At 45.7% G+C, this 24947-nt stretch overlaps 1 protein-coding gene across 5 annotated transcripts in view; it reads left to right on the plus strand.

Moving 5' to 3' along the window:
- LOC125444477 (potassium voltage-gated channel subfamily C member 1-like) overlaps nucleotides 1-24947 on the plus strand; it is a 60636-nt gene that overhangs the window by 17219 nt on the left and 18470 nt on the right. For 4 of the 5 annotated variants that reach the window (XR_007246215.1, XM_048516907.1, XM_048516910.1 and 1 more), the window contains exon 3: nucleotides 13619-13813. Coding sequence is in view for 3 of the 5 variants with exons in the window: in XM_048516907.1 (XP_048372864.1) it covers nucleotides 13619-13813 (195 nt within the window). In the remaining 2 variants the exon portion in view is untranslated. Of the gene's footprint in view, nucleotides 1-13618; nucleotides 13820-24947 lie in introns of all 5 variants that reach the window. The other variant, XR_007246216.1, reaches the window with a different exon arrangement.

The raw sequence follows: 24947 nt of genomic DNA on the forward strand, positions 1-24947 counted from the left end.
TGAGTTTCCTGCAGGAGACTCAAAGGGGCTTACAATCTTCTTGCCCTTCCCCCCTCACAACAAACACCCTGTGAGGTAGGTGGGGCTGAGAGAGTCTCGAGAAGCTGTAAGTGGGAGGGTGAGGTAAAATGGAGAGGAGCCCAAAGAAGCTGTGACTGAAGCCCAAGGGTCGCAGCTGGCGCGGTGCTGAGGTAATGTGCAGGCTAATCTGAATTCCCCAGATAAGTTCTCCACAGCTCGAAGGCGGCAGAAGCTGGGAATCAAAACCCTCACCCCCCCAGATTAGATACACGAGCTCTTAGCCTCCTACGCCACTATGCCAAATGGTTGGACCACTGAGCTTGAGTCTGTAGTGGCTGAAAACTTTTTGAGGTGAGAAATCTAAACAGTGATCAACTCTCACTAGTAACATGAATATGATCTGCTGGAGACTCACAGGTGAGTTCTTGTGGCAGGTTGGTTCCTGAAGATCAGCTCTGTCCGTCTCCCACCTGCCAACCTTAATGGTGCCCAGAATTTTCTGTCAGAGGCAGCTTTTTCAAACTTTACCTCACAGTGGGGCTGCGTCTGACTTGAGCCAAAGTTATTTGTTCCACTTGACAGAAAGGGTCCAAGTTTTGTTTGGGAATGAGGCATCACCCACAGGATGTATTTAATGGATCTTGGGCAGGAGACTGGTTATACTAAGAAGCATGGGTTGGCTGGGACGGAGGCCCCAAAGTTGGCCATCCATCTTGACTTTTCTGTTCCATTTGCCTACCTTTGCTGTGTATGCAGTGTATCCCGTGACTGACTATGGGAGGCATTGCTGTGTTGAGGTAACATAGGTAGGGGAAGAAGAGCCGTAGAAAAGCTAGACTCATATCCTTGCTCAAAGTAGTCTTGGAGCCAACTCTTAGGTCAAATCCCCACTTGAAATTTGCACGCAGATCCAAACCTGTTCGTTGTGAAACCGTGGTCCTCTTCATCAGAGTTTCTCCCTCCCTCGTTACCACAGCGAGCACACAGCAGACACACCCTGGTTGCCAAAACTCTTGGCAATCTCATCACTACCAGGCTTTGTGCACGCTCTTCACCGCTCTCTCCCCTGATTTGGGGCCGGCTGTGCCTTGCAGGGGGGCGAGGACCTTTTCCCACTGGGCTTGGAAACGTACATTGTAGGGGCGCATCAAAAAACAAGCGTGCTTAATAAAAGTTTAACGCTTAACTGTTTAACTGTGTGCAAAGCAGTTAATGTCGTTACCTGTGTAAAACCATTAATTCGATTTAAAGGTTACACGCTTTGACTGTTTAATGTTTCACGCCCCTTCTGCTAGCCAATTCGCAAAAGCAGAAACGAAACCAAGGAAAGGCTAAAGTCGCGTATCGCAGTCTCCGATTGGTTGCCTAAATTCCGTGTCACACTCCAGGACGGGAAACGAGTCAGGGTTTCAACTCCCTCATCCCTCCCGCTTAAGGATCAGCCCTGAACTGCAAGTGTATAATGGGGGGTCTATGCCACTTTGCGTAAAAACCAGGTCCTGCCAGAACGCAGATTAATGGGGAGAACGAGCACCAGAAATGGAATCTGCCACGCAAGCAATGGGGAGGCCTTCCCTCAAACCTGGTTAGTTTGTGTTCTGAAACCTGGCTAAGATGGTAGTGGGGATTCGACCTTAGTAGTCTTAGCTTTCCAGTTGTAAAATGGGGCCATCAACATGAGGATTCATGTGCTAAAGTTCAAGTGTCCTAGCACTGTGCTTTCCAGACTGTCGCAAGTGCTTTTGATGGGGCTGCTATTATACCTTGTTTCACATAAAGTTAACAGATTTGTCAGGTGAGGTACAGCAGCTGGGAAACTGTATTCTTCCGCATTAGAAAATAGTCCCGAATGAATATGAGAATTACAGTTCGTTTTTACCTACTGCCTTTGTCAAAACCATAATTTTGTGCATTATTGAACATGGTACTTTGATTCCCCCGTCCCACTGCTGACCCCTCTTCCTGATGTTCCTCAGGGTCCCCTATGTCCAAAGCACCATGCCGTGAAGATCAGTGGGGTGCTGGACTAGGGAGAAGGCAAGAGAGATCTTTTTTACCACTGGAAAATTTAGGCTGGATTCCCCCCGCCCCCTCACGTCCCAACTGCAACTTCTCATTTCCCAGAGAAAAATTTCTCTCTGTCAACATTTTCTACCCCATGCATAATTTTATAGACTTCAATCATATCCCCCCTCAGCCGTCTCCTCTCCAAACTAAAGCGTCCCAACAGACCTTTGGGTACTTTTGCATGCATTGATTGTGCCCCAGAATCCTTTGCCATGGCAAAAGAATCCCTCCATGGAATGATGTCTAACGGTTTCCTTCTTGGAGAGAAAGTCTGAAAGACTCTCATCTCACCCAGCTTCATCTCTTCCTTTCTCTTCATCCTAGTTCCCCATCATGGTTTGTAGTTGACGATCTAGCACCAAAACTTCCATTTGTCCCACTGTAAGGAAAGACCTGATGTTGTGATTCAGGTTGTCAGTATCGAGGGTAGCCCATCTTGGCTGTCCTTCTAAAATGACTCATCTGTGAACATCGAAGGGCTCCTTTTGGCGACTTTGGAGCAACTTTTGATTAAGAAAATGGTTCCTTCCGTGGAGGGGCGAGGGCAGAGAGCGGGGGTGGAAGAGGCACGGTTGGCGCTCATGCTGGAAAAGGTGATTTAGGAGCGCGGGAGCATTTCAGTTTGATTTACACTCAGAATTGATCCATTAGCGGTTTGTGGGGGGAAAAGGACCGAATCAGGACTGAAGGGTGTTTGCCAAAACATATGTTGGCAACCTCATTCCTCTGAGCAGAGCAAGGGGTGCAGGTGTGTCTGAAGATTTTGACTGCTCTTATAGCGTCGGGGTGGGGGGTGGGGGTGACGCTTGCAGCTATTTCCGCATGTGGAAAGAGCATCCCAAATACCCAAGATGCACCAAGGCTTAAGTAGCAGATGGGTCCCTCTATGAGCTGGCAAGGACCACAGGGTTGCTGGCAGGGAATCCCATAAGCGATACAGTCATGCTCATCCCAGCAAAGGCTAAGAGCCAGCGTGCCTGGGTTCCCTAGAAATGGGAGCACAGGCCTGTGATCCAAGGTTTTGTGGGTTCTTTCAGAGAGGAATTGGGTTTTTGTGGTGGGGTGAGGGAGAGGGAGAGGGACCGAACAGCTGGGCTTCCTGAAGACTTTGGGAGTACTAGAAGGAGTCTGTTTCTAAACCTTCTTTTCTGTACCTTCAAAGTGGCTTAAAAACTCCTTCCTTTCCTCTCCCCCACAACAGACACTGTGTGATGTAGGTGGGACTGAGAGAGTTCTGAGAGAACTGTGACTAGCCCAAGGTCCCCCAGCAGGCTTTGTGTGTAGGAGTGGGGGAAACTGAAACCCTGCTTCTCCAAATTAGAGCCTGGCTTCATGTGGGAGGGCTCAGTGGGGAAATCAAACCTGGTTCTCCAGAGAAGAAGAAGAAGAAGAAGAAGAAGAAGAAGAAGAAGAAGAAAGAAGAAGAAGAAGAAGAAGAAGAAGAAGAAGAAGAAGAAGAAGAAGAAGAAGAGGGAGGAGGGAGGATGGAGGGAGGAGGAAGGAGGAGGAAGGAAGGAGGAAGGGAGTTTGATTTATATCCCCCACCTTTCTCCTTCTGCAGGAGACTAAAAGGGGCTTACAATCTCCTGGCTCCCTTCCCCTCACAACAAACACCCCTGTGAGGTAGGTGGGGAGCTGAGAGCTCAGCTCCGAGAAGCTGTGACTAGCCCAAGGTCACCCAGCCTATGGCAGTGTGAGTGGGAGTGAACAGGCTATTGAAATCCAGCTTCAGGAGGCCTGAGAACTCAGATGTTCAGGCAACTGACAATTCCTATCAGTTTCTCGTCAGCATGGCCAATTGGCCATGCTGGTAGGGGCTGGGATAGGAATTGTAGTTCCTGAGAGGCTATTCTGAGAGCCGCAGGTTCCCTACCCCTGGGCTAATCTGAATCCACCAGATAAGCCTCCACAGTTCAGGTGGCAGAGCTGGGAATCAAACCCGGTTCCTCCAGATTAGATACACGTGCTCTTAACCTCCTACGCCACTGCTGCTCCTAGAGTCCACCGCTCTTAGCCGTTACGCCAGACAGTTGACTTGAGGAATGAATTCACAGCAACAGAAGGAAAGGGACATTTTGGGCCTTCAAGAACAGGTGAAGTTGGGGACAGGCACCTGGAACAGACAATGGAGAAAAGAGGGGTCTTAGTTGGGGCATGCTAACTTGTATGTTTGGATAGCAGCTGCACAGGATAACTGTAACTATATCATTCTCTGGATAGTGCAGCATGAAGAGAATTTCAAGATACAAGCAGCCGAGAACCTCCCCCCACCCCTTGTGCACAAACACACAAAACCCACTTCCCCTGTTCTTCACAGCCCACTCACCCAGCAAACCCACAAAGGCAGGCAACAAGGTGGAAGGAGGGGAAGGCCCTTGGGGGCTGGCAGCCCATTTCTGCCACGCTGTCCAACAGCTCCAGCTGCCCTGGGCCAGAAAGACCATTTACAGCGGGTGCAGTGGAGGAAGGAGGTTTCCACTCATTAGCCAGGAGCTTGTTTGTGAACCGAACATAATGAGGAGACAGAAGAGGGCACAGAGGCTAGGCTAGCTGTGGAGATACAACAGTTTTCCTGTCGAGGCTGGCTACCCACAACCACCCAGTCCGCAGGTTTACCTCAGCCCCTGCAACCGTGATAACCACCTCACAGTTTTCACCTCAGACCTTGTTCTTCTGGTCAGTGCCTTTCTGTTGTTCCTATTTCACCAGGACCAGTCTCCGTTTTATCCCTCCCTTACTCTAAGGAGGTCAAGGCCGCTGTCCTGAGTCCTGCGGGAGATCGGCAGGATATAAGTGCAATAACAAACAAATAACTACATAAATATGTAGTTCTGCCCCTCCCCCCAATACTAATTTTTCCCCTCAGTGCCCCATGAGGTCAGATGAGAGACATAAGGACCAGTCCAAGGACACCTAGGCCCCTTCCGCATGCGCAAAATAATGCGTTTTCAAACCACTTTCACAACTGTTTGCAAGTGGATTTTGCTCTTCCGCACAGCTTCAAAGAGCACTGAAAGCAGTTTGAAAGTGCATTATTCTGCATGTGCGGAATGAGCCCTAGTGAGCATTTTTTTTAAATGGCTGGGAACTTGAACCCAGCTCTCACTGGTCTTAGTCCAACACTTTAGCAGCTACATTGCTTCGGCTCTCCTGTGGCAACAACTTCTCTGGAAAATTTTTGCACCAGGGTTCGTTTTCCATAAGGCAGAATGAAGGGGTTGCCTCCTTGTATTCCATTAGGGGATGTACCAGAGTAGGGAGAAGTTTGGACTTGGGGAAAGGGAGGTAATGCCTACAGGAAGTCCGCCTGCGCGATTTCCCATTTTAAATGAAATGAAGAAGAAGAAGAGGAAGAGTGAAGAGGAAGAGGAAGAAGAGGGAGGAGGAGTTTGGATTTATATCCCCTTTCTCTCCTTCCTGCAGGAGGAACTCAAAGGGGCTTACCATTTCCTTGCTTCCTTGCCCTCTCAAAAACAAACACACCCTGTGAGGTGGGTGGGGGGCTGAGAGAGCCTCCTGAGAAGCTGTGACTAGCCCAAGGTCACCCAGCCGGGCGCGGTGGTGGGAGTGTGTACAGGCTAATCTGAATTCCCCAGATAAAGCCTCCACATTGCTGCTTCAGGGCGGCAGAGCCCGAGGAGAATCAAACCCTCGTTCCTACAGATTAGATACACGAAGGCTCTTAACCTCCTACATGCATTTCACTGCTGTTCTAACATGAACTACCTTATTTTAATTAGTCTGTACACAGGGCTGTTTTTGTGTTTGATTAGGTAGCAGCGTCTTGGGACCGGCACGGTTCTACGTTTATTTATTTACGGTTGACTTTGAGTCAGCCTCGCTCCCCGAAAGGGCTCAGGGCGGCGTACCATCAAAAACATAGCAAAGTTACAATAAAAACGTTCAATATATAAATGGTTTAAAACCAGTAAAACAACACAGCAGTTCAGCAAGTCTTAAAAACCAGGATGATGACTTCCCTATTTAGACCCACCGGAGGCCATATAGAAGAAACTTGAGGGCTTAGCCGGCTGGGAGGATGGAAAAGCCTGGCGGAACCGCTCCGTTTTAGAAAAAGAAGAAGAAGAGTTTGGATTTATATCCCCCCTTTCTCTCCTGTAGGAGACTCAAAGGGGCTTACAATCTCCTTTCCCTTCCCCCCTCACAACAAACACCCTGTGAGGTGGGTGGGGCTGAGAGAGCTCTGAAAAGCTGTGACTAGCCCAAGGTCATCCAGCTGGCGTGTGTGGGAGTGTACAGGCTAATCTGAATTCCCCAGATAAGCCTCCACAGCTCAGGCGGCAGAGCGGGGAATCAAACCCGGTTCCCCCAGATTAGATACACGAGCTCTTAACCTCCTACGCCACTGCTGCTCCTGTGGACACTTTGAAATTCTTTACAGGCCCTGTGGACACTTTGAAATTCTTTGAAACGTGCCATGACACGTTGACATTCTCAGTAATGATGTTTGTTACCTTAGGAATAATTTTGCGGTGAAAGAATAAGAGTAGAAGAAGAGTTTGGATTTATACCCCACCTTTCTCTCTTGTAAGGAGACTCCAGCCTCTGTAACCCCTTTTATTCCCTAGAGCAGTGGTGGCGAACCTTTGGCACTCCAGATGTTATGGACTACAATTCCCTGGTGTCCTTTTACCGCTGTGCTATAGAGAGTGTCCTAACCTACTGCATCTGTGTATGGTTCTCCAGTTGCACAGTGGCGAATAGGAAGGCGCTCCAAAGGGTGATCACCACTGCACAAAGGATTATCGGCTGCCCTCTCCCCTCCTTGGAAGAAATCTATAATGCCCGAAGCCTAAATAAAGCCCAAAATATTCTGAAGGGGACCTCAGCCTCATCCAGCACACTCTCTTTTTAAACTGCTACCATCTGGCAGACGATACAGGGCCCTCAGAACTAGGACAAAGAGGTTTAGAGACAGCTTCTACTCTAGAGCTGTGGCTACGCTAAACTCCGCTGCTTCATACTTCTGGAGTGTATTTGGGGCTGTGTAGGGATGGGTGGAGGATGATGATGTATGAGTCTGAAATTGTGTGCATCGAGGAATGCTGCTGTAAATTTCGTTGTGCGTGCACAATGACAATAAAATGCTTATGCTTATGCTTATCAGCCCCTGCCAGCATGGCCAATTGGCTTTGTAGTCCATAACATCTGGAGTGCCAAAGGTTCACCACCACTGCCCTAGGTTGTCTAGTGCAAGAAACTGAAGCTCAAATTTCCCTGCCCCCCCCCCCAAAAAAAAGGAAGAGAGAGAAGATTCTGGAAGTAACTGAGTTTGCTGCGAGGGGCGTCCTATTTTTGCTTATCATCTTGCCCACATTTTAACTGTCTCCGTCAGCATTTTTGTGGTATGGTGAGAAAGGACTCACCTTGAAAAGCCCCCCCGGGGGGGAAAATGCAAACCAACCAAATCTTTTCTTAAAACAAAAACCAAAACTAAAAGTGGTGCAGGCAAGGTGAGAGGAAATTGTGTCTCTTGTCATTGGTGACATAAGAACATAAGAACATAAGAACAAGCCAGCTGGATCAGACCAGGGTCCATCTAGTCCAGCTCTCTGCTACTCGCAGTGGTCCACCAGGTGCCTTTGGGAGCTCACATGCAGGATGTGAAAGCAATGGCCTTCTGCGGCTGTTGCTCCCGAGCACCTGGACTGGTAAGGCATTTGCAATCTCAGATCAAAGAGGATCAAGATTGGTAGCCATAGATTGACTTCTCCTCCATAAATCTGTCCAAGCCCCTTTTAAAGCTATCCAGGTTAGTGGCCATCACCACCTCCTGTGGCAGCATATTCCAAACACCCTAATCACACGCTATGAAATGAAGTGTTTCCTTTTATTAGTCCTAATTCTTCCCCAGCATTTTCAATGAATGCCCCTGGTTCTAGTATTGTGAGATAGTTATAGAGTACCCTCTCTGTCAACATTTTCTACCCCATGCATAATTTTATAGACTTCGATCATATCCCCCCTCAGACGTCTCCTCTCCAAACTAAAGAGTCCCAAACGCTGCAGCCTCTCCTCATAAGGAAGGTGCTCCAGTCCCTCAATCATCCTCGTTGCCCTTCTCTGCACTTTTTCTATCTCTTCAATATCCTTTTTGAGATGTGGTGACGTCACCGGCACTATCCAATCAGTGCCTGAGAGGCCACTTAATCACCACTTTAACCCGCAGCAATCTTAACAGCAACGGCCAGAATAGTTCAATTTCCCCAGGAACAGTGTAGGGAAAATGAGATTTCCTAGCAAATGTGGAAGTATGGTTTTGAGAGATGATTTGCAAGGACACGGTTATTTCTCCCAAAAAAAAAGGAAAAAAAATCTGCTTAGGCCCTCATAAAGAGACTTGAACGTTCCATGCTTTCCGAACATTGAAATTCTGCTTCTTCGGGGACCGCCCGGAGGAATACAGTTGCTGGCTGGAATCTCAGATCTTGCAAAGAGGCTGAGGTGCTCCTGCTAGTCTGTCACCATAGCAACTCCTAGATTACTTTGCCACATCGAGACTGGTATCAGATTCTTTTCAACTAGGGACCACTCCGGCACTTTGCCACCTGTGGCTTCTTTGGACCCTCTCTGCGGAAGATGTGCTTAAGTATGAGGAGAAGAACATTGTTTTACTCAGGCCTAGTTAGATCTTGTTCCAAGTTAGTTGTTCAGATTTGGGCACAATAGTTTCAGGAAAGCGTCCGCGGCAAATTCAGAGGACTCCTAACATGAGAGGCCCCTTCCGCACGTGCAGGATAATGCACTTACACTTCACTTTCGCAATTGTTTGAAAGTGGATTTTGCTATTCCGCACAGCTGCAAAGTGCATTGCAAGTGGATTGAAAGTGCATTATTCTGCATGTGCGGAAGGGGCCAGAGGGATGAAAACGACAGATAAGCATGCCAAAGGAAGCAGAAGCAAAGGAGTAAGTTTAAGCTTAGAGCTGTGGTTTGCAAATGTTTCTGGGATTCTTCTTCTCCACAGGAGAAGGGAAGGGTTTACTCAGCCAAGAGATCGATGCGAGGAAAAAACCCAGAGGGTAGGAAATGTGAAAAGATTGTGGGAGGGCCGTGTCAGCGACAGATGTCAATTATTTATAGAATGTCATAAAGAGCCGGAGCCATTGTCCATCCTATTTGCTAAGGAGTAGGGTAAGAAACCATGGGATATGTTGCCAGATGACTGGATTTTCGTGCAGATTTGGGTGGGTGCGCAAGAAACGAGCCGTTCTGGGTTATCCATTGTGCAGGGTCAGTCCAGACACCTATGTCCAAAGCAGTGCCTCCATTACTTGGTTCGTTTGTTTTGCCAGCATTCAAAAAGATCAGTATTAGAACATAAGAACATAAGAACAAGCCAGCCGGATCAGACCAGAGTCCATCTAGTCCAGCTCTCTGCTACTCGCAGTGGCCCACCAGGTGCCTTTGGGTATTTTGTCCTGGGGGGGAGGAGCAATTCTTCCCTCGCAGGGCCAGTGATGATGGATTCAGTCAGTGGCGTAACTAGGCAAACTGGAGCCCTGGGCAAAACCTGAGTTTGATGCCCTCCAGGCGGGTGCCCAATGCAACGCCGGTAGCACTCCCCCCTTGCATGCGTACCAGTGGCTGTGAGGCCCTTAGGCAAACTGGAGTTTGCCACCCCCCATGGGCAGCCACCCTCCCCCACTGTGACCAAGCAATGATTTTTTACACCAGGTTGTTTCAAAGTCACCATCACATTATAGAACATGCCCCAACTCACAAATCTGAGCACAGCAATAAGCCATGCCACACAACAGAAATAATTTTTTGAAAACATGTTTCAAAATGTAAGCTTTCAAAATGTTTTATTACTGCTATGAAAACATTTCATGGTGTTGTATCCAGTACCTTCAATTGGGGAAACAGCATCACTTTCATCAGCCAGTGAGAATCTGGGCTCCCTAGTTTAAACAAGTGATGCTGAATCCACCCCCAACAATACCTATTTTCAATTGGTGTTTAAACTAGAGCTCCAGATTGCTCGTTTAAATCCACCTTAAAGGAGAATCTCGAAGGTTCCCAGTTTAAACAACAACACTGGAAGTGATGCTATTTTGGGGTTGATTCTCCCCCACCCTCAACCAGCATAACGTGCAATGTTTAAACTGGGGACCTCGGATTCTCCCTTTAAATCCATGTCAAAGGCGGGGGGATTTAAAAGGAAAATTTGGGGGGGGGGGCCTGCTGGCAGGGGTGCAATTGTTATTGTGAAGCACTAAACTTTCTCAGGGTATCTTTAGGAGACTCCCCTAATGATACCACCCAGGTTTGGTGAAGTTTATTCAGGGGGGTCCAAATGTATGGACTCCTCAAAAGTGTAGCCCCCCATCTTCTGTTAGGGCTCCCATTGGAAACAATGGATGATGGGCACCCCTTTGGGAGTCCATAGCTTTGACCCCTTTGACCAAACTTCACAAACCTGGGTGGTATCAGTTAAAGATCTCTTTCTGATGATATCTCCCAGGCTCGGTGAAGTTTGGTTCTGCCCAAACGTGCCATGGACCCTCAAAGGTGTAGCCGCATCTCCTATTAGCTCCCATTGGAAACAATGGGGAATAGGGCACCCCCTTTGGGAGTCCATGACTTTGGACCCCCTGAACCAAACCTCACCAAACCTGGGTGATAGCATCAGGAGAGTCTCCCAAAACACCCCTGAAATTTTGGTGCTGCTAGCCTTAAAAACCGCACTCTCCAAGGTAGCAAAGGCCACAAAAAGAAAAAACACTGAAAATACAAAAAATCCCACAAACAAACCTGCGCCCCCCACAGGGCTGCGCCCAGGGCAACTGCCCACTTTGCCCAATGGGAGGAACGCCTCTGGATTCAGTGTTATGTGGCACATGATCAGGCAAGGATCTCAGGTAGGTAAGGGATACCTCCTGTGATAGCACGAAGACATGACTCACTTCCCCACCCTGCCCGCCCCCCACATCAGTATCACGCTGTGACCTGTTTGGAAATTATTATTTTTCCTTTTCACTTGATGTTGTACAAATACAGTTCGGGAAGGCTTTATATAGCCCTTTTTATACATCCCACACTGGTAAAACAAGGCTTCTACACAGCAATGCAATTTCATTCCCTCTTTTTCCTTTGAAGACTGTGCTTTACCTAGGTTTGTTTTTTGAATCATTTCCCCATGAGATAAGATATAATGGCCTGTAATAGTTGTGATAGTTTGTGTTATCAGCTGGTAGGTGTTAACAACCAACAATAACAGTGGTTAGCATACATAAACAGGTGCCTTTCTTTAACCTTCTCAGTAGAGGTCAAAACAGGTAGTAAGGAAATCATGGTGTCTTGTTTAAAGGGGTGTCCCTTATTTTAAAAGAGTGTTACGTATTGGAGGTCAGCATCATTATATAAAACAAAGTGGATATTATGTCAGATCATTGGAGCTCTGGGGATAGAAACCTCCGCGTTCCTACATATTCTGTATTTTTACATTTTTGATCTAGCATATGATTTACACTGTCCAGTTCTTTTTTTTTTTTAATTCCTCACAAAGTCCACACTTTATTTTAAAAAAGTGATTATTTTGGGATCATAAAAGGGTTAAAACTTAATATATATAATATGTGCAACTGTAAACAGAAGTATGGGACAAGGCGTCAAATGCGATTATACAGGCAGAGAACTTTAAAAAAGTTTTAGCTTCAAGACCGGGTTATAGTTTATATAAAAATTAAAAACTGTATAGTCTTTCTTCATCAGCTAAAATCTACAGGATTATTTTTAAACTCTAACCGTCATTCAAAAAAAATCTCCACAACCTATTATATTCAGTCACTTTATCATTTTTTAAAATCTCTCTCAAGCTTTTAAACCTTTGTAGCAATTTTTTAAAATTTATTTTTTTTTACAACTTTACAGCCTTCCAAGTTAATGGAAAGACGCACAAATCCAAAGAGACAAAAAAGAAAAGAAAAGAAAAAGTATACTGGCTTTTAACTCAAACCTTTATCTTAATACACTGTCCAGTGGTATTGTTACTGATAAAAACTTTTTAATCTTTTCTCTACACAAATTCCATCTTATTTACAATTTTAATTACTTTTACTATTTTTTTTAATAATTTGCCATTATTTCCTCCCCCATCCCCTAGCACACGCGTGGTTTTTAACTTTAGCTTTATTGTTCATAGCGGGGCATAGAAAATCAGGGTTTGACACACACAAGAGTGTGTTTCTTTTTGCACTCAGCAAGAGGAGGGAAACCGCGTTCTTCAGTTAAAAAGCTGCTTCTACACTGTCCAGTTCTAATTGTTCACTGAACTGATGCCCAAACATGCCACTCTGTTCTTGCTTTTAATTGGAGCAAAGGTAGTTTTAATTATCACACTGTTCCTAAGAGAACCCTGAGAATATTGGTTCAAAGGGTCCTATACTCTGTTCCACAAAAAGACGATAGTTCAGTCAGTTGGGGTGCAGTGGTTGACAAAATTGTAGGCTTCTGCATTAGAATATAGTCAAAACGAATGTGAGAGTTATCATTCATTTTTACGCGCTGCCTTTGTCAAACCATTATTTTGTGCATTATTGAACATGGTACTTTCTGTCTGAGATGGCGTACTACCTTGTAAAACCAGGTGAAGGATTTTATCCATACGACTAAAAAAACACGATTTTTAAAATATAATAGTGAAACTGAAATGAACTTTTGAACAACATTTGAATCCAGCTGAAAACTTTTTTGAAACTGACAGATGAAATGTTGAACTTAGTTTTTACCAGTAATGTTTTTGACGATGGTATTAAGTCCAATGTTTTTGTAAAAAAAAAACAAAAAAAAACCCCTCTCCATCTTTTATGGTGTCCATTAATTTAACAAATCTCCACTTAGGGAAGTATCCAGTAGTGGAATCCAAAAATTTTAGTAACAGGTTCCCTCACCAGCCCCCCCTCAGCAAAGGGGGCAGAGGCGTACCTAGGCAAACCTGAGCCCTGGGCAAAACCTGAGTTGGATGCCACCCCCCCATGGGTAGCCACCCCACCACGACCCCAAAAAAATTTTTTGGCACCAAATCATTTTCAAATTATCATCACATTATAGAAAATGCCCCAACTCACAAATCTGAACACAGCAATGGTGAAACACACAGGTTCTTTGATAGAGACTGGTGAGATAAAAGGTACGAAAGGCTGAGAATCAATGAATTCCAGTTCAGGGAGTTACATTATTTAGCTCGCGAATTTGCTTATATGGAACCTTCACGCTCGTAAGGCAGGAGGTTATTCTCGGGGAGGCTTAATTTAAGTGGAGATGGAAAAGTGGACCCAATGAGTAACCCCCTCTCAGCACGCACAAATAATTCGTAACCCACTCTCGGGAACTGGTGAGAACCTGCTGGATCCCACCTCTGGAAGTATCAGTCTGGAGATTCAGATGCAAGTTTAAGTTAATCAGATTTTCAGTCCAGGGAATTCTGGGAAACCGGACTTCCAGATGCTGAAGGTTTTTAATGCCTGACTAACTTTTCTCTTTTCCTCCCCTCCCCCCTTCACAGATTCCAAGCAGAATGGTGATGCAGCCAATGCAGCATTAGCCAATGAGGACTGCCCCACCATTGACCAGGCCCTTTCACCTGAGGAGAAGTCGCCTGTCACACCTGGTGGCCGGGAACGCTACAACCGTGACCGAGCCTGCTTCCTCCTCTCCACGGGTGACTTTGGGCAATCGCCTGACGGGAACATCCGAAAAGGTACACGGAATGGACACATGCATCGTTTTTGTTTTGGCCTGCCTCGTTTGCAAAGGCATGAATCATAACCTCTTAACATGTATTCCGAATATGACATCTCCCCAGCCCTATCCATAACCCTCGCCTTATCAAAAGCTAGCGTTACGACCGCACTGAGGAGGAGAAGGAAAAATAGTGGCCAACATGCGTATATTAGTTTATTTAAATGTGTGCCTATTGGGATGAATCTGCAGGGGGCGGGGGGGAAGACAGAGAAAGTGAAAGGCCAGTTCAGAGTTTGCAGCAAATGGTGTCCTAGCAATTGCTCGTCCTCCATTTTCCCACTTTTGCCTCACAGCAATGGTATGCATTGGTCATAGAAGAGTACTCTGTCACAACTTTTAAAAGGGCAATCCAATGTCATGACCCTCTTTTGAGTGACTTCGGCTCAGATTGGGGGAAAGGGGAAAAAAAACTACTCCCTCCCCACATTCCCAGGTCTTACCCATTATTTTCCCAAACTCCTAGACCATCAGTTCAACCATGTTATGCTTTATGTGCATACACCCTCCCTACACTCCATTACCGTGTCCCCTACACAGGTGTGCGTTCCTAGCCAATGTTTAGTGTCCCCTGACCTTTCCACACCACCATATTCCCTTCTTGTGTGTATCATTCTGTTCTGTAGTGTACAAGTGTTCTTCACCTCCCGGACATAGCTGTTTGAAGGGAAGAGACTCCAACGGTAGCAATTTTGTGGAGCGGAGGGCATTAATTTGCGACGATTGTGAGAGTATGAAACGGTTGTAACGTGCTAGGAAGCTCTGCTCCTCTTCTGCTGTTGGAGTCTTAAAAATTGAACACTTGGACCTAGGTGGTTTGAGATCACATTTCTGCTTAGTGTGATGAACTTCGGTGGATTACTCCGCCACAAAGCCTTCACATGAGAACCAAGAAAATAGTACATGTCCTGCTAGGGCAGTGATGGCGAACCTATGGCACGGGTGCCAGAGGTGGCACTCAGAGCCCTCTCTGTGGGCACATGCAGACAGAGTTGTGCCCCCCCCACACACATATCTAGGCTGGTCTGGGCCACTGGGCACGATTATTAGCATTAAACCTAAGACCTAATTTTGGGGAAGCAGGGTAGGTAACCCTGTTAAGCGCTGTTAAACCCCACTGATTTTCATGCAAAGTACTAAAGTGCGATCCTTTAAGCTCAGTTGTTGGCAATGGGGCTTGCTTCTGAGTAAACCCTCCTAGGGTTGTGATTCACCTGTTGGAAGAGTTGCACTGTTGCTTCAAAGCAAAGCCACTGACTACCACCAAGCTTACTCCTGAGTAACGCACGCCTTGGAGCCAACCGTTTTTTTCTAAACGAAAACCTCAGTATTCAGGTTGAATTGCCGTGTTGGCACTTTGCGATAAATAAGTGGGTTTGGGGTTTGCAATTTGGGTACTCGGTCTCGAAAAGGTTTGCCGTCACTGTGCTAGGGCCATAGAATCATAGAGCTGGAAGAGACCACAAGGGCCATCAAATCCAACCATCTGCCATACAGGAATATATAATCAAAGCACTCTTGACAGATGGCCACCCAGCCTCTGTTTAAAAACCTTCAAAGAGGGAAACTCCACCATACTCTGAGGCAATGCATTCCACTGTAAAACAGCCCTTACTGTCAGGAAGTTCCAATGTGTAGGTGGAATCTCTTTTCCTATACCTTGAATCCATTGTAAGAAGAACATATTCACATTCTGAGCCAGATTGTTGGCTGTGAACCTGATTAACAGCTAGCCATCAGGATACCTAATAACTCCTAATACCTAATTAGGACTACCATTAAGGTATGATACAGGAGAGTAGGGTGAAGAAACCTTTTAAACCACACCTTAATCATCTCAAGGGCACAAATAGGGCAGGATAATATTTGATTTCTCATATACTGCAGGAATTAACCCTGGACATGCCCTTGTTAGTTTATAGGTTTCTGATTGTAGTACTGGTAGAAGATTCGCTAGTGGTTTAAAGTCATGTAGAATCTCTGGGCACGAAAGACGTAATTGCCCTTTTTCGATGATTTTGCTGGGCTGTCTGTTAAGGAGGATCTTTGTTTCAGAATGACTATCCCTTGTCAGTGGACTCCTAGGTACATATCCTTTCACAGTGCCCTTATGTGTCTTAGGCTAAAATGGATTGTGCCATGTTTTAATAAACGGTCCATGTTTTTTCAAGCAGCTTAAGAGCAAAAGGTTCAATTCCTCTCAGAGGACTCAGGCCCTCAACGTATTAATTTGTTGCTCATTTTTAGAGACTACAGAGAAGAATAGAGGGTTTTTTAAAATTTAAGGGTCTTATTTAAGTTGTATGGTTTTATAGTACAAGACCTTGGTCTTAGAAAAGGGGCTTTTTAAAGAAAGAAACTATTTCTTAATGGGACCGAACCTCTCCTGAATCTCTACTTCTTAATTTGTAGTTATATTCTAGGTGAGAGCCGATCCTGAGGCCCTTCCGCACATGCAGAATAATGCACATTCAATCCACTTCCACAATAAGAACATAAGAACATAAGAACTAGCCTGCTGGATCAGGCCAGAGTCCATCTAGTCCAGCACTCTGCTACTCGCAGTGGCCCACCAGGTGCCTTTGGGAGCTCACATGCAGGAGGTGAAAGCAAGGGCCTTCTGCTGCTGCTGCTCCTGAGCACCTGGTCTGCTAAGGCATTTGCAGTCTGAGATCAAGGAGGATCAAGATTGGTAGCCATAGATTGACTTCTCCTCCATAAATCTGTCCAAGCCCTTTTTAAAGCTATCCAAGTTAGTGGCCATCACCACCTCCTGTGGCAGCATATTCCAATCACATGTTGCGTGAAGAAGTGTTTCCTTTTATTAGTCCTAATTCTTCCCCCCAGCATTTTCAATGAATGCCCCCTGGTTCTAGTATTGTGAGAAAGAGAAAAATTTATCTCTGTCAACATTTTCTACCCCATGCATAATTTTATAGACTTCAATCATATCCCCCCTCAGACGTCTCCTCTCCAAACTAAAGAGTCCCAAATGCTGCAGCCTCTCCTCATAAGGAAGATGCTCCAATCCTTCAATCATCCTTGTTGCCCTTCTCTGCACTTTTTCTATCTCTTCGATATCAATGGTTTGCAAGTGGATTTTGCTCTTCCGCACAGTAAAATCCAGCTGCAAGGTGCATTGAAAGTGCATTATTTTGCATGTGTGGAAGGGGTCGTAGTTTTGCCCATCTCACTGTTGAAAGGTGTGGGGGAACAGGAGCAGAAACCCATGACAGTGTGGCTTGTGTGTTGTGTAACTGCTGGTCTAGCATCTGCCAGAAACTGATCGTAGCAGCAGGCAAGCACGCAAACAGGGACAAGGTTACGCTTGTCACAGCAGGGGAACAGGAGGCTACAGCAAATGAAAGCCAAGGAGGTATTTACTTCCACAGAGGGAGAAAAGAGGACAGATGTTTGAGATGTCACACAGCGGGGAAAATCAGTGAGAACTGGGCAAGGAGCCACTCCGGAGCGCTCCGAGGAGGAATGGCTTCTATATGTGCCTCTTGTCATTAGGCCTAGGTCTTGAGGGTTGCATTTCTGGGCCACAGACGAGTGAGAGAGAAAATAGCTTCAGATGTAGGAATGATTGGAGGTCTTGGCACAATGGGGGCAAGTTTTTGAGCGGCACAGGGCTCTTTGTCGGGTAGAATCAGCTTGTCGCCAAATGCCCGTGTTTAAATCTGGGTTCTGTAAAGATGAGGACGATAGCAGCAGTTCTAAGCTGCACAGACTAGCAAATGAGTCTGACTGTAAACCTTTAGGAGTGAGGCAGAATTGTTTGGATCTTTCTAGCCTGTTAGCGTGAAGACGCTTTTTTGGTGGCAGTTCCATCCATTATCTATTACTGGGTGTGGAACTGACTCTCTGTTACCTCTCTGAATCTTTCAGCTGCCATTTTGGGATATGCTATAGCATTGATTTCTGATGTCCATTGGAAGAACAGGGCTGAAGAGCCAATAGCTTTAGCTCGTTTTATTGATTTGTTAAGGATGTTTATCTTGCCTTTGTATTAAAGTAAACTAAAAAAACCCACAATAACAGATCAGGGGCTCATTCCGCACACGCAAAATAATGCACTTTCAAACTGCTTTCAGTGCTCTTTGAAGCTGTGCGGAATAGCAAAATCCACTTGCAAACAGTTGTGAAAGTGGTTTGAAAACGCATTATTTTGCGTGTGCGGAAGGGGCCAGGGAGAAACAACGGAAACTGAAAACAGAGCCAAAAGTAAAGCACAATGCAGTATCAAAAGCAGAAGCAGGTTCAAACACGGCCTATGCATCGTTTCTCTGGGTCCAAGACAAACGTGTAACATCCCTCCCTCACCAAGAAAGTGCAGCTTTATCCTGTACATACAGCTTTATCCTGAAATTACATAAATGGGACTATTTATTCTCAGACCCTTCCTCCACGTCATGTGCATTGGTTTTCAGTCTGCCTCTCCCTTTGAAGCCCCAGTAAACGTTACAGTCCCTGCTCCCCTTCTTAGTGCCTGGATTTCAGATGTCAAAAGCGCAGATAAGCAGGCCTGGTGCCGGAAAAGAGGATTGGCTGTGGCACCGAGTGAATTTGAAGAGGAAAGGGTGTCAGTACAAACAAAATGGCAGCTTCATTTAACCTACGAAGACAGGGGCAGATGGAGAATGCACCACGTGAGAGAATCAGAAGATGATTTCATTGGAGGGAAAGGTTCATTTCAGTCGCAGCTTAGTCACGAGATACTTGAACAAAACACATTCACCAGTTGGAGGTTACACACAGATCCATTACAATGACTCATGGAGCTTTGTTCAGCCTATGGTCTTTTGTATTCAGGAGTCTTGTACATTTTAATTCCTAGCTTCTGACTGTCCCCATGCCTCTCCTCTGGCCAAATTCTTCTTCTTCTTCTTCTTCTTCTTCTTCTTCTTCTTCTTCTTCTTCTTCTTCTTCTTCTTCTTCTTCTTCTTCTTCTTCTTCTTCTTCTTCTTCTTCTTCTTCTTCTTCTTCTTCTTCTTCTTCTTCTTCTTCTTCCTCCTCCTCCTCCTCCTCCTCCTCCTCCTCTCCTCCTCCTCCTCCTTCTCCTCCTCCTCCTTCTCCTCCTTCTCCTCTTCTTCTTCTTCCTCCTCCTCCTCCTCCTCCTCCTCTTCCTCCTCTTCTTCTTCTTCTCCTTCATCCTCTTCATCCTCCTCTTCTTCCTCTTCCTCTTCCTCCTCCTCTTCTTCTTCCTCTTCTTCTTCTCCTTCATCCTCTTCATCCTCCTCTTCTTCCTCTTCCTCTTCCTCTTCCTCTTCCTCCTCCTCTTCTTCTTCTTCTTCATCCTCTTCATCCTCCTCTTCCTCTTCATCCTCCTCTTCCTCTTCTTCTTCCTCTTCTTCTTCTTCATCCTCTTCATCCTCCTCTTCCTCTTCATCCTCCTCTTCCTCTTCTTCTTCCTCTTCTTCTTCTTCCTCCTCTTCTTCCTCTTCTTCCTCTTCTTCTTCCTCCTCCTCTTCTTCCTCTTCTTAACTTTAATCAGTTTCATCAGTAGATAAATCAACTTATGCTGTTGTTGATTAATCAGCGGAGGCCAATTGTAATAGGTCAGGGCTGGTTTTAATGGGTATAGCTGAAGGATAACTGCACACACATTTATTTTTGTCAGTTGTTTTTGCTCCAGTAGGGTAATAGGGAGCAAAACAAGATCCTGACCTCGGATCCTAAGCTTTGCTCCTGCTTGTGAAGATGGTCACTTCCTGTGGAGTTCATTGCTCCGTCCCTTGATGCTTCCTGTTCGCTGAAAATTGGCCTTGCAGGAGCCATTAATACCTAGCGCTGGAGAAACAGGCTTTGTAATGGACCAAGAGGATGCAAACAGAGGCAAGGTATCAGATTCAACCCAAAAGAACGACTATGTGCAGATTTTCTTCTCTGCATCATTGCTAGAGGCAGTACTAGTGTCAGGAATCAACACAGTTGGCCACTTGCTTGGGCCCACAACCTAAGCAGAGGACAGTTTCCAACTCAAGAGTGAGTTGATCCTATTTCACAAAAGGAGATTCACTTGAAGCCAGTTGAAGAGGGCACAGAGGCAAGGAATCATTCTGTTGGTTCCTTACGGCACCCCTTCCAGTCCCCCTATAACATTGCAGTGACTCTTCCTTGCTCCTGTCGACCCACCAAGAGTGCTGCAGCTAAAAGCAAAGTGATAATATCGCCCTCTGTTCCACATTGGCATTTCTGCAGCCGGAAGGAGACAAGGCAGCCGAGATTTCGCTGAGATCGAGGGACCACCTTGTATCTACCTGTATCTATACTTGATTAATGGTCCAGGAGTTTGGTCCTCTTTCACTTCTCCTTGTAGGCAGCATATTTTGAAAGGGCGCTCCTTTCATAGAATCATAGAGGTGGAAGAGGGTACAAGGGCCCCCAAGTCCAAACCCTTGCAATCAGGGGCCGAGCAAAGGGAAACTGCACCCAGGGTATACGCATGCCCTGAGTCCCTGATGCTGCACTGCCCGCCCTGGAACGCCCCCACCATGCCCCCAGAATGCCCCAGCCATGGCTCCGCCCCAGAGCATGCCCGGGGCACCGTGCCCCCCCCAGCCCCATGGGTGCTACACCACTGCCTGCAATGCAGGAACACACAATCAAAGCACTCTTGTCAGATGGCCATCTTTAAAAACCTCCAAAGAAAGAGACTCCACTGCACTCTGAGGCAGTGTATTCCACTGTCCTTACTGTCAGGAAGTTTTTCCTGATGTTTAGGTGGAATCTCTTTTCCTTCACCTTGAACCCATTCCTCCTGGTCCTAGTCTCTGAGGCAGCAGAAAACAAGCTTGCTCCCTCACCAACATGACATCCCTTCAGATATCTAAACATGGCTACCATGTCACTTCTTAACCTCCTCTTCACCAAACTAAACATCCCCAGCTCCCTAAGTCTCTCCTCCCTAAGTCTCTTCTTTGCTTCTGGTCACCCAAGATAGAGAGCTGGGTATCATTTTGCAATTTGGCTCCAAGAAGAAAAATATTACTGGGCCCAACTGGCTTTGTGGTGCGCAACCCCTTTACTACGCCCTTTCAAACACTCTCTCCTTTCTTGGTCCTCCAACGCTCATGGAGAGGCATCATAGAGGAGCGTTTCTCCCAAGCCCTTTTGCTACTATCAGTCCACTCTGTGGTTTTTGAGATGCCTAACTGCATTCTGGGATATCACCTGGGAGAGCGCGCGTGGGCGGAAATGTCCTTGGCAAGGAGCCACGTCAATCTTACCGCCAGATTAAAAAGATGTCTGGACAAGCAGGAATGAAGTGATGGTGTTGCTGAAATACCACTCGATAATTTATCACATCATGGTCTCTGGATAAACATGATGTATGCAAAAGCAAAACCGAAGACCACAACCCAGTAACCATGCACTCTGGAGAGACCTTATCTCCAAGTATATGGGGTTCCTTCAGTGTAAACGATTCAGGAATGCCAAGCAGGGTAAAGAATGGGGCATAACTAGGATAGATGGTCAGAGGTGATTTCCTCACTGGCGATTGCTCCTGGGATAGTCACCCGAAATATCCAGGTTCCCTCGAGATCTCGTCTCAGCCGAACCGTGGAACACAGATCAGTCCTGTTTCTGGTGCCCCCCCCCCCCCCCGCCCCATCACAGGATTTTCCTGGACCTGCTTGTATATTCACCTTTTTTGGGGGGAAAACACTCCAATTGGAGCTAATAGGATATGGGGCTACACATTTGAGGGTCCATAACTTTGGCCCTCATGAACCAAACTTCACCAAGCATGGATGGTATCATCAGGAGGGTCTCCTACTGATACCACCCAGGTTTTGTAAAGTTTGGTCCAGGGGGTCCAAAGCTATGGACTCCCAAAGGGTGTGCCCGATCCTCCATTGTTTCCAATGGGAGCTAATAGGAGATGGGGGCTACACATTTGAGGGTCCATAACTTTGGCCCCCTTGAACCAAACTTCACCAAACCTGGGTGGTATCATCAGGAGGGTCTTTTAAAGATACTCTGAAATGTTGGTGCTGCTAGCTTAACAATCGCACCCCTGACAGCAGGCACCTCTCCAAGGGGCAGGCCTAGATGTCTTCACTAGAAACATGCTGCAGTGAGGATGTTGGAACCTGGATGAAAAGGTGCCAATTCTTTTGAAACTTGGTTGTATCTAGATTAAATTTTCAGTGGGAATTCGGCCAGCATGGGGAGGCTGTTGCTCAAACTCCGGCTCCTTTTGCACATGCAGAATAATGCACTTTCAATCCACCTTCAATGCACTTTGCAGCTGGATTCTCCTGTGCGGAATAGCAAAATCCACTTACAAACAATTGTGAAAGTGGATTGAAAGTGCATTGTCCTGCCTGTGCGGAAGAGGCCTCAGTTTCTCTTTGATCTAAATGTATCAAACAAGGACAGAGCCATCAGCTTGTGCACAGACTCCTTAATTGGAGCATAAAAACTATTGGGAGACCCTGAAGGCAAACTGGTTTACTGTGGCAATAGCGTGTTCTGTCATAGTTTTTTTTTTTTGGTTTAAAAAAAAATAGTTTATTTCATACACAGTGATACAATTCATACATTTCCAATTCATCTACATATCAACAGTTATTGCAGTTACTATTATTATCGTACGTATATATAAACTTTCAGAGAAAATCATTATTAGCTATAAAGCAGTGTACCAAATACCAGAAAACAAATAAATAATACTAATAGAAGAAGAAAGAAAGAAAAAATTAAGAGTAGAGATAAAATTAAATAAATATTGTGAGAAAGAAAAGGAAAAAAAATAAACCCCAAGAGAAGGGGGGACTTCCAATTTAAGGAGGATCCCTTATAAGGGATTACTTTGTTGCTTTAATAAATAGAGCACTTGCTACTTTTTTCCCCCCGTATATTCATAGGTTAATTATTATTATTTAACACTGAAGGTACAATAATAATTTGTTTGTTCCATATCTAACTTGTATAGAATCTTTTTAAAAAAAAAAAAAATTTGGAGAGTGCTGAAAAAACTATGACAGATTCTAAATGATTCTGTCATAGTTTTTTCAGCAGTCTCCAAAAATTTAAAAACACTGGAAGCAAAACAAAAACATACAACATTCCCGGGAAAAAAATAGAAACAACCTGTCCCCCCCTCACACAGACTTTGCCGTTTTAAAATACGTGTTCAGATTTGTGGTTACAGGCCACAATATGCCTTTAACGAGGCAAGTTTGCAGAGTGCAAACTTCTATAGAAGAGCACCTGATCCAACCCCCCCCCCCTCTCTCTCTCTCTCTCTCTCTCTCTCTCTCTCTCTCTCTCTCTCTCTCTCTCTCTCGTGTGTGTGTGGGGGGGGGGGGGAGGGCAAAGTTCTCCAAAGCATGGTGCCCTCTTCAGGTTTGTAATTCTAAGAACGAAAGAATAGGGGGCAGGAGTCTGCTGTAACCCAAAGTAAGCTTTGAACCACCCCCAAATCATCCCACCCTAAAGCGTAACCGTTTAAACATCAATAATATTTGTATTTGGATTAAAAGACAAAGGAACCAGAAACTGCAGACAGAGAGCTGGAAATCTCCTTTACCCGCATCACAGCGTCTTTTGAACGTCCGCTCTTTGAGATTATCCCTGCAACTCACCTGGGATTGTGCACATGAGGGGGAAACCCCCCTGCTCATCTGCATATGCTTATTAAACTATTGAAATGCAAATGAAAAGAAAGGAGATGAAGGGTTGCATATGCTTATGGAACAAATGGGAGGAAAGTTAGCATGGTATATCCTGATCTCAGCATATCTTGCGAGCTAAGTGGGGTTGGTACGTGGAAGGAAGACCACCAAGGAAGAATGTGAAGAGGAAGGCAATGACAAACCATCTCTGCCAACGTGGTGTAGTGGTTAAGAGCAGGTGGATTCTAATCTGGAGGACCGGGTTTGATTCCCCACTCCCCAACCTGAGAGGCAATCTGGTGAAGCAGATGTGTTTCCGCACTCCTACATTCCTGCTGAGTGACCTTGGGCTAGTCACAGTTCTTCAGAACTTTCTCAGCCCCACCTACCTCACAAGGTGTCTGTTGTGGGGAGAGGAAGGGAAAGGAGCTTGTAAGCCACCTTGAGTCTCCTTACAGGAGAGAAAGATGGGGTATAAATCCAAACTCCTCTTCTTCTGAGGTCTGATGATATTGGGCTATACCTCAATGCCTTCTCTCCATCCCAAATGCATATCAAAAAAAAAATTTTTTTAAGTCGCCACATCTTCTGTGGCTTAACTTGAACCCTGGTTCATCCGGCTCTGACTTTGTTTTCAACCTTGAAATATGTGATGAGGTATTACTGGGCGTGTCATTGAGCATATGCAGAGTGACTTCCCTCCCGTAATCATAGTTTATCTCCATACATTTAGGATTAAGAAGCAGGGCTTGGCTTGTGCTTCGGCACCTCTTCTTAGAAGTTGAGCGCCGGTATGCATCTTTAATCCAAATATATGCAAATTAAAATGGGAAATTAGGCCACTGCTGTTTTGCATATGATTGTTAATCCAGACGTATGCAGAAGGAAGTGTTCCTATTACCTAGCGCTGTGGCTGAGCACAATTTCCTTTTTAAAAAACACACACCAAAAACCTTGATGTGGAGAAGGAGGCCTGGTGAGCTATCCTTTATGCTAAGTAAATCACCTCCTGCGGGCAAGAGCCGCCTAGCCTAGCCTGCTTCTTGCATTGCTTTTGTAGCAAGTTCCCTGCAGCTTGGAATAGAATGACTATTTTCTCATCTGGGATTGGGGGGGTGGGGGGGAGCTACGTTCCCAGCTGATAGAAAATTTAGGACACTGGTAGCTTGGCCAGCTCGAGGAGACTGCAGAATATTATCTGTGCCAGAGGAGATTTCTTTGGCAAGATAACATGTGGCTGACAAGATGGAAGTGGTGGAAGGATTTCCCTTCTTTCTTTTCTCTCTCTCTCTTTTATCTTTTCCTCCTTTCTTTTTCCTTCTTTCTTTAGTTTTTCCTCCTTCCTTTCTTTCCTTCCTCTGTTTCTTTTATCCTTTCTTTCTACTTTTCTTTCCTCCTTTCCTCCTTTCTTTTTTCTCTTTCTTTCCTCCTTTCTTTTTTCCTTCTTTCCTTAGTTTTTTCTCCTTC

This window comes from Sphaerodactylus townsendi, linkage group LG15 (assembly GCF_021028975.2).
Source record: "Sphaerodactylus townsendi isolate TG3544 linkage group LG15, MPM_Stown_v2.3, whole genome shotgun sequence".
Lineage (NCBI taxonomy): Eukaryota > Metazoa > Chordata > Lepidosauria > Squamata > Sphaerodactylidae > Sphaerodactylus > Sphaerodactylus townsendi.